Below are 12,465 nucleotides of genomic sequence, written 5' to 3'. Positions count from 1 at the left end.
AGGGGGCGCATGCACCTAGAGTTTGTTTGCAGTGGCTGAAGGCCCCGGCATGCCCCTTTTTTTTTCTCTCTCTCTCTCAAATAAATAAAATAAAGTATATTAAAAAAAATAGGGCTAGGGGGTGGCTCAGTGGCTAAAAGTGCTTGTTTGCAAATCCTGCTGGCCAGAATTCAATTCCCTAGTATCCATGTACAGTTATATGCAAAGTGGCACATGTATCTATAATCCCAACACTCCTATGACAATGGGAGCCAAGAGTCTTAAGAACCTGAAACTCACAGTTTGTTTGCAGCAGTAAAAGCCCATGTCTCAAAGAAGGCGGAGCACAGACACAGGAAGTTGTCTTCTGACCTCCACATGCATGCCATGGCATGTGTGTACATATATACATAAACTTTAAAAAAGAGGCACAGAGGATAGCTTGCTAGTGGGTGCAGGGGACCCTCACCTTATTCTTCTCTACAAGTTGCTGCTCCAAGTCCTGCTTTTCCTTCTGTAGCTGCCCTAGATCCATGGCCTCAACCTCACCATTTGGAGTTCCACCTGCAGCCAGAAGCTGGTACACAGGGTTCTGCATGGCCTTTGAGATGACCTGCAAGATGGTGGCAACAAGTTGAGATTCAGGACTGGTAATGTGGAAGCTAAGCTGCAGATGTGTAGGGAAAGGAAACTAGCAAGGTCCACAGCTGCAGCCTGATGTGCTGAAGCAGCTAGCTGGTGGGAATCACATTTAAATGTAAGATTTCATTCTGTGCCTAACAGGACATGGAGGCAGAAGAGGGTGAGCAAGTGGCTTCTGTGGAGTTCCATGTGCTCACTGACAGGTGCAGCCACACAGAATGGCCCCACACACAAGCCTCCTAGACACCTGAGCAACCCTCCCCCCCAGAAAGCAAAGACCCTACAGTATAGAGCAAGCGCACACCTCCTGCTGCAGCTTACAGATGCCACTCACTAGTGGCTCATGGTCCTGCAGCCTTAGCAGGTCCTCCCGTGTCATGGCTGCTGCTGCCTCCTTGGCTCTGCAGTTCCTTAGTGCCTCCAACTCACTCTCCAGTTGGTGCATCTGCAGCAGGGTAGAGTCATGACCTAGGCGGGCAGAGGGAGTGTGCAGAGCAAATCAGTGACTACACACTGCTCTCTGACAGGCTGTCTCAAGGCAGCATGCCGGGCTGGGCAGGGTTGGACTCCTCACCTTTCTCCCACTGGCGAAGCTCCTGTTCCTTCTGCAAAAGTGCCTCATCCTTCTCTTGTAGGTTCCGCTCCTTTTCCTCCACTATGGCTGCCAACTCAGCAGCCTTGTAGGAAACTCAGCATGAGAGGGGGCTGGCAGCATAATTCCCTCTCAGACAAGAGACCCCAATTTTGGGTGATTTACCACCTCACAGAATTAGAGCCCACTGGTCCTTGGCTAAGAACTTTGCTTAGTGCATGTTCTATAACAAAATAACTGGCCATGAAAGCTCAGAAAGCTGGGCATGGTGGTTTATACTTTTTTTTTTTTTTTTTTTTTTTTTGAGGTAGGATCTCGCTCTAGCCTAGGCTGACCTGGAATTCACTATGTTGTATCAGGGTGGCCTCGAACTCGATCCTCTCACCTCTGCCTCCCAAGGGCTGGGGTAGGAGAATCACCATGAGTTACAAGTTACCTTGGGCTAGAGTAAGACCTTGCCTCAAAAACAAAACAAAACAAAACAAAACAAAAAAAAGAAAAAGAAAAGAAAATATACTCAGGAAGGGCATCCTATGGGGCAAGGAGTTTCTTTATCCTTTTCTCCTAGTGTGCCCCATATAGAACTCCAGGGTACCATGCAGTGGGGCCCTGGACAGATGGGGATGCTGTGTTTCTGGGATTGTGGGAGAACTGCATGGCTTTGGCCCACACCTTGGTGGCCGGCCAAAAGGCCCACCTGTTGCTGGAACTCTTCCCTCTGTTTTTGCACCTCCTCCAGGGCTTGAGCCATGGCCACACTCATAATTTCTCTTTGGCTCCACTCTTCCTGTAATCAGAAAACAGGTAGGATACCAGAACTTAATCTGCATTTTCTTAGCTATATCCTTCCTAAAGCCCAACAGAGGGGCCACACTTTATAAGACTAAACTAACATTCTTCTTGCTTTGTTGGCCACCACACTGGCTTCTCTGAGGACAGACACAGCACCAAGGGCTGGCAGTCCTGAGCTCACCAGCCAGTGACCAGAGCTAGTCTACTAAAATTCACACAGCAAGAAGTATCTTGGACATATGAAAATGTGGTGACTGGGGAAATCTAAGTTACAGGAAACATCATGAAGCACTTACTGAGGTGTTTTTTTGTTTTTTTTTTTTTTGATTTTGTTCAAGGTAGGGTCTCACTTTTAACCAGGATGACCTGGAACTCACTGTGTAGTCCCAGGCTGGCCTTGAACTCACAGCAATCCTCCTTCCTCTGCCTCCTGAGTACTGTGATTAAAGGCATGTGTTATCACACCTGGCCTTCATTATAGAGTGTTTTAAATATATCTATATCTATATCTATATCTATATAGATAGATAGATAGATAGATATGTATATATAATTTATTTATTTATATCAGAGAGAGAGAGAGAAGAGACAGTTAGAAAGGGCATGTCATGCCCTCTAGCCAATGCAAATGAACTCCAGATGCACACACAATATTGTGTATCTAGCTTTACATGGGTGCTGGGGAATCGAACCCAGCTTCCTAGGCTTTGCAGACAAGTGCCTTAACCATTGAGTCATCTCTCTGGCCTCAATTACTGAATTGTTTTTTTTTTTTAATGTTTATTTATTTGAGAGATAAAGCGGCAGAGAGAAAATGGGCATTCCAGGGCCTCTGCAAACAAATGCCAGACACATGGTGTTATATCCTTCCTGAAGCCCAACAGGGGGGCCACACTTTATAAGAGAGTCTCTTGTGCATTTGGCTTATATGGGCACTGTGGAGTTGAACCAGGGTCCTTAGGCCTTGTAGGCAAGTGTCTTGACCATTAAGCCATCTCTCCAGCCTAATTATTGAGTTTTAATAGAGCAAAATGTTGCTGACGTATTAACATGAGCCAATGTTATAGGAGTAAAAGCTGAAGCTTACAGAGGTTTAGTGATTTGCTACAGAGCCCAGAGCTAGTAGGTGGTAGAGTCAGATTGAGTGCTTGAGCTGTGATGATGATCCTCCAACCCTATCCAGAGGATATAGTTTACAAAATAGAGAAAATTAGCTATCCTGAAGGGGACAGCAATAGATCACACACACACACACACACACACACACACACACACACAGATCCACCAGTCTTTTTTTCTTGGCTTTTTCAGGCAGGGTCTTACTCTAGTCTAGGCTCACCTGGAATTCACTATGTAATCTCAGGGTGGCCTCGAACTGAGGGTGATCCTACTACCTCTGCCTCCCGAGTGCTGGGATTAGTGTGCCACCACACCCAGCTAATTCACCAATCTTTCTGGGTCTGTGAACTACCCAAGGCTTCATGGGTCAGACTCAGGACCAGTGCACATTGGACCCTACCTGGAATTACCACAATTGCTCTCAGACTGAGTCCAGTTTTGGCAAATAAGGATAACCTGGTGCCTAAACTAGAGAAGCTGAAGGCAGGATTCTGGCCAACACTCCTTGCTAGAGTCCTTTAACCATCTGCTACTGCCCAATGTGTGGTTAGGAAGCAGCTCTTTTGGTATAGGAGAAGGAGTGAGAGCTTCTGGCTTGGTTGAGACAAGAACCTTTTCAGTAGGAAGTTTAGGAGAGATGCTCAAGAACCTTTTTGGTGGAAAGTTTAGGAGAGATGCTAGTGACTGCTGATATCTAGAAGGGCAGAAGGCAGAAACATGTCCAAGAAACTAAGAAGGTAGGCTGATATGGGAAGGAGACTAATGGTACCTCCATGTTGGGAAATGGGCCTTAACAACATAACATCTGTGGCAAGTTTGACTCCTAGAGTAATATTCAGGTCGAGTTACCACCTTCATTTTGAAAAGGGAAAATGGGCCAGGTACAGTGACATACACACTTGGGAGGTTGTGGCAGACAGATTCCATGTTCCAGGCCAGTTTGAGCTATATAGCAAGATGTTTCAAAATAACAAACAGGGGCTGGAGAGATGGCTTAGCGGATAAGGTGTCTGCCTGCAAAACCAAAGGACCCAGGTTCAATTCCCCAGGACCCACATAAGCCAGATGCACAAGGGGGAACATGAGTCTGGAGTTCATTTGCGGTGGCTGGAGGCCCTGATGTGCCCATTCTCTGTCTCTCTCTCCTCAAATAAATAAATAAAATTTAAATATAAAAAATATAGAAATTTAAAAAAGCTGAGTATGGTAGTGCACACCTTTGGAGGCCAAGTTAGGAGGATTACCAAGAATGAGAGGTCAGTCTAGGCTATACAATGAGTTCTAGGTTAGCCTGGGTTATAGTGAGACCCTGACTCAAAACACACACACACACACACACACACACACACACACACACACACACACACACACACAATCCCCCCAAATAGATAAATAGGGCTGGGGAAAGCTCCATAGAATACTTGACTGGAATATGGGCGGCTTTGGGATAGGGCCCCAGTACTGAGAGAAAGGGCGGGGGGGAGAGAGAGGAAGGGAGGCATCACACAGAGAGAGGCTGGATTTCAGGTAGCGAGGGGCTAGGCTGGTACACAGAGGAAGTCTATTTGTGGCACAGAGTCATACTTCCCACCTAGGTTCACTGCAGAAGTAAGCACAGGTAACTTGTAGAAGCCATCAGACCACTCACATGTGGCAGCTCTGTACACCTCGAGTCCAGTGGGGGGAGGTGCTCAGGGAACAGTTGTTTTAAGAAATAAAGAACTGGGGCTAAATAGATGGCTTAGAAGTTAAGGCACTTGCCTACGAAGCCTAAGGACCCAGGATTAATCCCCCAGAGCCACATAAGCCAGATGCATAAGGTGGCACACGTATCTGGGAGTTCATTTGTAGTGGCTAGAGGCCCTGGAGTACTCATTTATCTCCCTTTCCCTCTAATATATAAAAATGAAATACTTTTAAAAAGAAATAAAAAATTGAGGTCTGGGGCTGAAGAGATGGCTTAGTGGTTAAGTGCTTGCCTGTGAAGCCTAATGACCCTGGTTCAAGGCTCAATTCCCCAGGACCCACATTAGCCAGATGCACAAGGGGGTGCACACGTCTGGAGTACGTTTGTAGCAGCTGGAGGCCCTGGCGCGCCCATTCTCTCTCTCTCTCTCTGTTGCTCTCACATAAATAAAAATAAACAAAAAAAAAAAAATGGGGTCTGGAGAGATGGCTTTGTGGTTAAGATGCGTGCCTGCAAAGCCAAAGGACCCAGGTTTGATTCCCCAGGACCCACGTAAGCCAGATACACAAGATGGCACATGTTTCTGAAGTTCATTTGTAACAGCTGAAGGCCATGGCATGCTCATTGTCTCTCTGTCTGCCTCTCTCTCTTAAATATAATAAATAATAATTGGGCTGAAGAGATGGCTTAATGGTTAAGTTGCTTGCCTGTGAAGTCTATGGACCCAGGTTCAATTCCCTAGCACCCATGTAAAGCCAGGTGCACAAGGTGAGAATTGAACCTGTATTATTAGGCTTGACAAGCAAGCACCTTAACCATTGACTGAGCCATCTCTCCAGCCCAGATTATACTGTTTTAAAACACACAAAGACTGGCAGAAGTACTGAGAAGAAGAGATAAGACAGACCCAGTCATAGCTAAAGATCTGTTAGCCTCCCTTCAGGAGCCAAAGAACAAGTAGGCAAAAATAAATGAATCTGCCGGGCATGGTGACACATGACCTTAATCTCAACACTTCTTAGTTTCTTGGACATGTTTCTGCCTTCTGCCCTTCTAGATATCAGCAGTAATTAGCATCTCTCCTCTCAAGTTGGCCTTGAACTCATGGTGATCCTCCTACCTCTGCCTCCTGAGTGCTGGGATTAAGAGCGTGTACCACCATGTCCAGCTCTTTTGTTTTTGATTATCCTCACCTGGAGTGTTGTTGTTGTTGTTTTTTTTTTTCTTCCTTTAGAGATAGGGCTATTACTTTAGCCTAGGCTGACCTAGAACTCACTCTGTAGTTCCAGGCTGGCCTCCAACTCATATCAACCCACCTATCCCTGCCTATTGAGAATTGGGATTAAAGACATGTGCCTGAGTTTATTCATTTTTAAAAATTCTCCTATCATTACCTTTATTTTGTTATTCTCAATTTTTATTAACATTTTCCATGATTATAAAAAATACCCCATGGTAATACTCTCCCTCCCCCCCCCACTTTCCCCTTTGAAATTCCATTCTCCATCATATCCCCTCCCCATCTCAGTCTCTCTTTTATTTTGATGTCTATTCATTTTTATATGTTTTATTTATTTATTTAAGGATGAATTTATGTATTTTTTTATATTTTAATTAATTTATTTAGCAGAGAAAGAGGGGGAGAGAGAGAGAAAGAGAATGGTGTGCCAGGGCCTCCAGCCACTGCAAACAAACTCCAGCAATGTGTGCCCCCTTGTGTATCTAACATGAGTCCTGGGGAATTGAACCTGGGTCCTTTGGCTTTGCAGGCAAACGCCTTAACTGCTAAGCCATCCCTCCAGCCTGACTTTTTACTTTTTAAAGAATTTTTATTATTATTATTTTTATTATTTATTTATTTATTATTTATTTGAGAGAGAGAAAGAGAGAGAAAGAGAGAAAGAGGCAGATAGAAAGAGAGAATGGATGTACCTCCAAGCCACTGCAAATGAATTTCAGACACATGTGACACTTTGTGCATATGGGTTACATGGGTCCTAGGGAATCGAACCTGGGTGCTTTGGCTTTACAGGCAAGCGCTTAAGCGCTAAGCCATCGCCCCAGCCCCCTTTTTTTTTTTTTGAGACAGGATATCACTTTGTAGTCCAGGCTGGCTTTGAACTTTTGGCAATCCTCCTTCCTCTGCCTCCTAAGTGCTTGGGTTATAGGCATGTGCCACCATGCCCAGATTTTATGTATGTGTATGCATGTATGTATATATACATTTTTTTTTCCAGCTTATATATTTTCTTTCTCTCTCTTTTTTTTCTTTTTTGGTTTTTCAAGGTAGGGTCTTGCTGTAGCCCAAGCTGACCTGGAATTCACTCTGTAGTCTCAGGGTGGCCTTGAACTCATGTCAATCCTCCTACCTCTGCCTCTCAAGTGCTGAGATTAAAGGCGTGCATCACCATTCCCGACCAAGAATTGTTTTTCATTAACATTAATGCATGTTTTGGTTGAAGTCTGCTTTAGTTCTACATATAGCCATTCCAGTTAAATTTGGTTTATGATTCCATGTTATATTTTTATGCTTCATGTATGCTAAGTACATGCTATACCACCGAGTTACACTCCCAGACTTGACTTTTTTTTTTTTTTTTTAATGATTTATTGAGGTTGGGTTTGCCTCTTGTCCAGGCTGACCTGAAATTCATGCCTAGCAATATTTACCTTAAATACTCTCCTGGTTTTATTTTTATTTATTTATTTTTTGAGGTAGGGTCTCACTCTAGCCCAGGCTGACCTGGAATTCCCTACGTAATCTCAGGGTGGCCTCAAACTCACAGGAATTCTCCTACCTCTGTCTCCTGAGTGCTGGAATGATTAAAGGTATGTGCCACCATGCCTGGCTTCCTGGCTTTATTATTATTATATTTGTAGCTCTCTTGGAATTTTCTCTGTTGGTTCCTCCCCTCCAACTGTTCTGAACCTTAGCATGTTGGCATGACCCTGGCCTTCACCTTTGGCCTGCTTCTTTACTTGTACTCATTTCATGGTCTTTAGATGTAAATGCTACTTATGTGTTACTGCTGATCTTTTTCTAATTTATACATCTACACTGAGCCTCTCTGCTCTGACTTCCAGACTTATTGGCAGGAAGACTCCTAGGTATGTTCCAGATACCTATGAATGGTACCGCTCTTCATTTATAGTGCTTCTCTGTGCAGGTACAATTTCATCCTCTAAAAGACATATGACAATGTCTAGACATTTCTGATTGTCATGGGTGGAGGCTAGGGTAGAAAGCAAGATGCTGAAGAGCCCACATTGCACATATGCAGCCCAGTGTTCCACAACAAAGAAACATCAGCTTCAAATGGCAACAGTGCAGAGGCAGAGAAACTCTGAGTTCCACAACTCAAACCTAGGAATCATCTGCTTGTTCCCTTCAGTGTCAAATCAGTTGTCTCTCTTGTTCCCTTTGGTGGCAAATCTTCAAAGCCACATGGCTACATTCACCTTGAATTTGAATGTCGTTCTAAACACTCCACAAACATAGTCATCATCCCCAGCCTGTGTTACTAAAGTCTTCCTGCTCTGTCTGCCTTCATCACAGAAATTTCTCCATGAGGAGCCACAGAAATTTTTTCCAAACCTCTCAAATGTTTCTGCCTAATCCCTACAATGGTCTTCCCTGCTGAGCCCCTCACTGACAGCCTCTGCTTTCTGCCACTGAGCTGTGGCCACACTGGCCTAACTGCTACTCTTTGAACAAGCTTTCTTTGGCTTCACAGCCTTTACATTTGTTATTTTTGTCTGGAAAATTCCTTCCCCAAATACCTATTGCCAGTCTCCTCTCACGACTTACCAACCTCTCCACTGAAATGTGCCTTTCATTCCCTCCTCTGTCCTTCACACTGCTTTGTTTTCTCCATAGCATTTGCTACTATTTGCAACTTGTTTATTGTTTCTTGTTATAAGTTTCATGGAAGAGGAACTGTCTGTCTTATTCACTGACATCTCACCCCATGGTGCCTGGCACTTATAGGCACTCAATTGTTTGCAGGCTGCAGTCATAGATATTGAGAGAGCATGCTGGAACAGAGATGGAAGCCAACTCCCTACTGGATAGCTCCCAAAAGTGCTATACAGTGTGAGGGAGGATAAAGGTCAGCAACATGAATAAACAGTGGATTTTGCAAGCTACAAAATCAACTAAGCCAGGCAAGATGTATACACTGCTGCAACAGTGGCACACAGGCTATGGGGGTAATCAACCACTCTATGATTAGATATGAGGCCTGCACAGTGGGAGGGAATTTATACCTTGTATTGAGACCAAAATCAGAAAGCCTATGGCTTGAAAGGTGGTTGACCCTAGAGAAAAGTTTCTGCTGTTCTTTGGCTAGAAGGAGAATATTCCCACCGAAGAGTTTTATAGGGCTGGAGAGATGGCTTAGTAGTCAAAGGCCCTTTGCTTGTAAAGCCTGATGGCCCAGGTTCAAGTCACTAGTACCCCTATAAAGCGAGATGCATAAAGTGGCACATGCATCTGGAGTTTGTTTGCAGCAGTTAATGTCCTGGAGCTCTTTCTTTCCTTTTCGGCTATCATCCACCCAACCATCTATCCAACCATCTATCATCTTTCTCTGTTCGCACATAAGAAGAAAATCTGATTATCACTAAATCAGATTGCCAATAGGCCTGCTAAGGCTCAGGGAACACTGTGGAGGGCTCCAAGGAAATGGGAGCAGGGGTGAGGGGATAAGAACATAACCTGTTATAATATATATAAATTAAATTAAAATTCTTCTGAATATCTGTGTTTATCCCTTTTGAGCCATGCTGATTTCACTCTTGGCTAGAGAATCTGCTTTTTACAGGTAGTAGCAAATAATAGAGAGACCCAGGACTCATCAGTATGACAAGAAAAGGTAGCCAACTGCCTAATACAAGTTATCTCTATCACAATTGCCAGGCCCAGGAAATATCAGAGGAAGTGGAGGATTACACATGAGTGGTACTCTCAGCACTAGCCTGAGAATCAACTCCAGGGAGATTGGTGGTAGATACTGATGAGACTCAACACTCATCAAAGGGGCTGGAGGGATCACTCACTGGTAAAATATGCTTGCTTGCAAAGTCAGGCAGCCTGGGTTTGAAACCCCAGGTTCTACATCAAGCCAGATGCACAAAGTGGTGCATGCATTTGGAGTTTGTTTGCAGTGGCAAGAAGCCCTGGTACACCCATTCCTTCTCTCATTCTCTCTCTGCTTGCAAATAAATAAATAAGTAACATTTAAATAAAAAGAACCCATCAAAGCAGAAATTCAGAGGAGCAGAGAGCTTAACACTAAAGGAGACTTACAGTAAGCCCTCCAAGGCTCTGGGAATACTGAGGAAGAGGACGTGGAAAAAATGTAAGAGCCACAGGGTGGGAAGGTGTACTCAGAGGTATTGCACCCCCACAGAGACTAACCAGTGCACTCATGACCTCACAGTAATTATTGATAACCCCACTGAGGAGGCCCTCAGTGGCATGGGGGCAGGGTTAAGCAAACATAAGAGTATAACCAGATGAGAATATGACCAGTTTGTTATATGTTCTATAATTCTCAATAAAAAAAATTGTGTGTGTATGTGTGTATCTGACTCAAATCCAGGCCTGAAGGTGTAGGCCTATAATCCAAGTTTCCTGGAAGTGTGAAGCAGAAAGACTGAAAGTTTACGACCAGCATGAATAACTCAGTGAGATCTCAAAATAAAAAATACAAAAAGGGACAGAGCTATAGCTCAATGCTAGGGCATCTGTCTAACATGCACAAGCCCCTGGGTCTGATGCCTAGTGTCAAAAACAAGCCAGATATGGTGGCACATGCTTCAATCCCAGCATTCTGGATTAAATAGAGGTAGGAGAATGTTGTGAGTTTGAGGCCAGCCTGATACTACATAGTGAATTTCAGGTCAGCCTGAGCAAGGTCCTACCTCAAAAAACAAACCAACCAAAACACTCAACTGAGCCGGGCATGGTGGTACATGTCTTTAATCCCAGGACCTGGGAAGCAGAGGTAGGAGGATCGTGCCATGAGTTCAAGGCCAGCCTAGGACTACAGAGTGAGTTCCAGGTAAAAAAAAAAAAAAAACAAAACCCCAAAACCCCAACTGATTCCAAGGTACATGTTTCCTATGAAGGAGCACCATTACACTAGTGCTGAAGCAGCTCATCAGATTACATCACTGGGAGATTATAAGAAGCAGACACCAAGCCACAGATGTTCTCAGAGAAGATGGTCTGCAAAGACTTGGTGACAGGACCAAGCTGGGAAAATAATGCAATGACTCACCACCCAAAGGTGCTGTTAAGGGCCTTGGGAGCCTAGAGGTTTATAAGAAAGTGGACATGCACATGCAGTTATGTCCAGGGAATGACAGGGGTAAGATCTGATAAAACCACCAAGTTCACAGAAGGAAAAGGACAACAACCCAGCAAAACTGTTTCTTCGTTTCTGTCCCTGACAAAAAGGTCTTACTTTACTTATTCCACTGAAAAAACAAGGCAGCATAATTTCAGCATACCAGCATAATTTCAGGCAGCTGTTGATAAGAACACAGAGAAGACTGGGCCTCTGTGGTGGAGTGCAAAACTAAGTTATCCCAGCACCACTCTACAGCACTTTGGCAATGCATATGCACTCAGAACTTCAATGGCATTAACTGTCTAGGACACAATTCTCCCGACATCTTGGATCCCTGAGACTTGTGAGGTAAACCTTCTCAAGAGCTGTTAAACAGAAGTACTGAACAAGTGCTGTTTCCACTCTTTTCTCCTACATGTATGAAACTCACTTTTCTGCTCTAAACACACACATAACAGGAACTTTTGCAAAAAATTTTTTTGACTATATTAGATAATATTAAATACCTTTAGTTTCCTTAGTTCTAATTGGTGATATTGTAAAGCATGCTCACATTCACTTCTGCTTTCTTTAAGGGCTGCATTTTCTTGCTCCAGCTGTTGCTGCAAATTGAGAAGAACACATGTAAGAAAAGGTCTTAGGGCTGGGGAGATGGTTCAGTGGCTAAGGGCACTTGCTTGCAAAACCTGTTAGCCCAGGTTAGATTTCCCAGTACCCATATAAAGCCTGATGCACAAAGTAGTACATGCGTCTGGAGCTCTTCTGCACCAGACAGGGGCCCTGCCTGCTATGTCCATATTTTCTTTCTCTGCTTAGAAATAAATAAATACATTTTTTGTTTGTTTGTTTTGTTTTTTATGAGGTAGGGTTTCACTCTAGCTCAGGCTGTCCTGGAATTCACTATGTAGTCTTGGGTGGGCTCAAACTAACTCTCAGAGGTCCTCCTACCTCTGCCTCCCAAATGCTGGGATTAAAGGTGTGCACCACCACTCCCACCAATAAAAATATACGTTACAGGCTGGAGAGATGGCTTAGTAGCGAGGAACTTGCTTTTGAAGCCCAAGAACACATGTTCAAACCTCCAGGTCCCATGTAGCCAGATGCACAGTGACACAAGAATGCAATGTCACACATGCATCTGGAGTTTGCTCACAACAGCTGAAAGGCCCTGGCATGCCAATTCTGTCTCTCTCTCAAAAATTAAAAAAATAGACTTCTGGTAAAGATGGCAGCGTAGGTACCACGCCAAAGCAGCCTAGGGGGTTAAAAGCCAAAAAATAAAAATAAAACCTCAGCAA

At 44.1% G+C, this 12,465-nt stretch overlaps 1 protein-coding gene across 8 annotated transcripts in view; it reads right to left on the bottom strand.

Annotated features, from left to right (window-relative positions):
• Positions 1 to 12,465, bottom strand: part of Golga1 (golgin A1) — an 86,702-nt gene that overhangs the window by 9,259 nt on the left and 64,978 nt on the right. For 6 of the 8 annotated variants that reach the window (XM_004662800.2, XM_045131220.1, XM_045131236.1 and 3 more), the window contains 5 exons: positions 11,674 to 11,769; positions 1,911 to 2,000; positions 1,196 to 1,298; positions 926 to 1,089; positions 449 to 592 (listed from right to left, as the gene is read on the bottom strand). In XM_004662800.2, coding sequence (XP_004662857.2) covers positions 449 to 592; positions 926 to 1,089; positions 1,196 to 1,298; positions 1,911 to 2,000; positions 11,674 to 11,769 — 597 coding nt within the window. The remainder of the gene's footprint in view (positions 1 to 448; positions 593 to 925; positions 1,090 to 1,195; positions 1,299 to 1,910; positions 2,001 to 11,673; positions 11,770 to 12,465) is intronic. The other 2 variants (XM_012949718.2, XM_012949719.2) reach the window with 1 other exon arrangement.

Source organism: Jaculus jaculus, chromosome 1, assembly GCF_020740685.1.
Source record: "Jaculus jaculus isolate mJacJac1 chromosome 1, mJacJac1.mat.Y.cur, whole genome shotgun sequence".
NCBI lineage: Eukaryota > Metazoa > Chordata > Mammalia > Rodentia > Dipodidae > Jaculus > Jaculus jaculus.
This window is presented reverse-complemented; position numbering and strand designations above follow the sequence as displayed.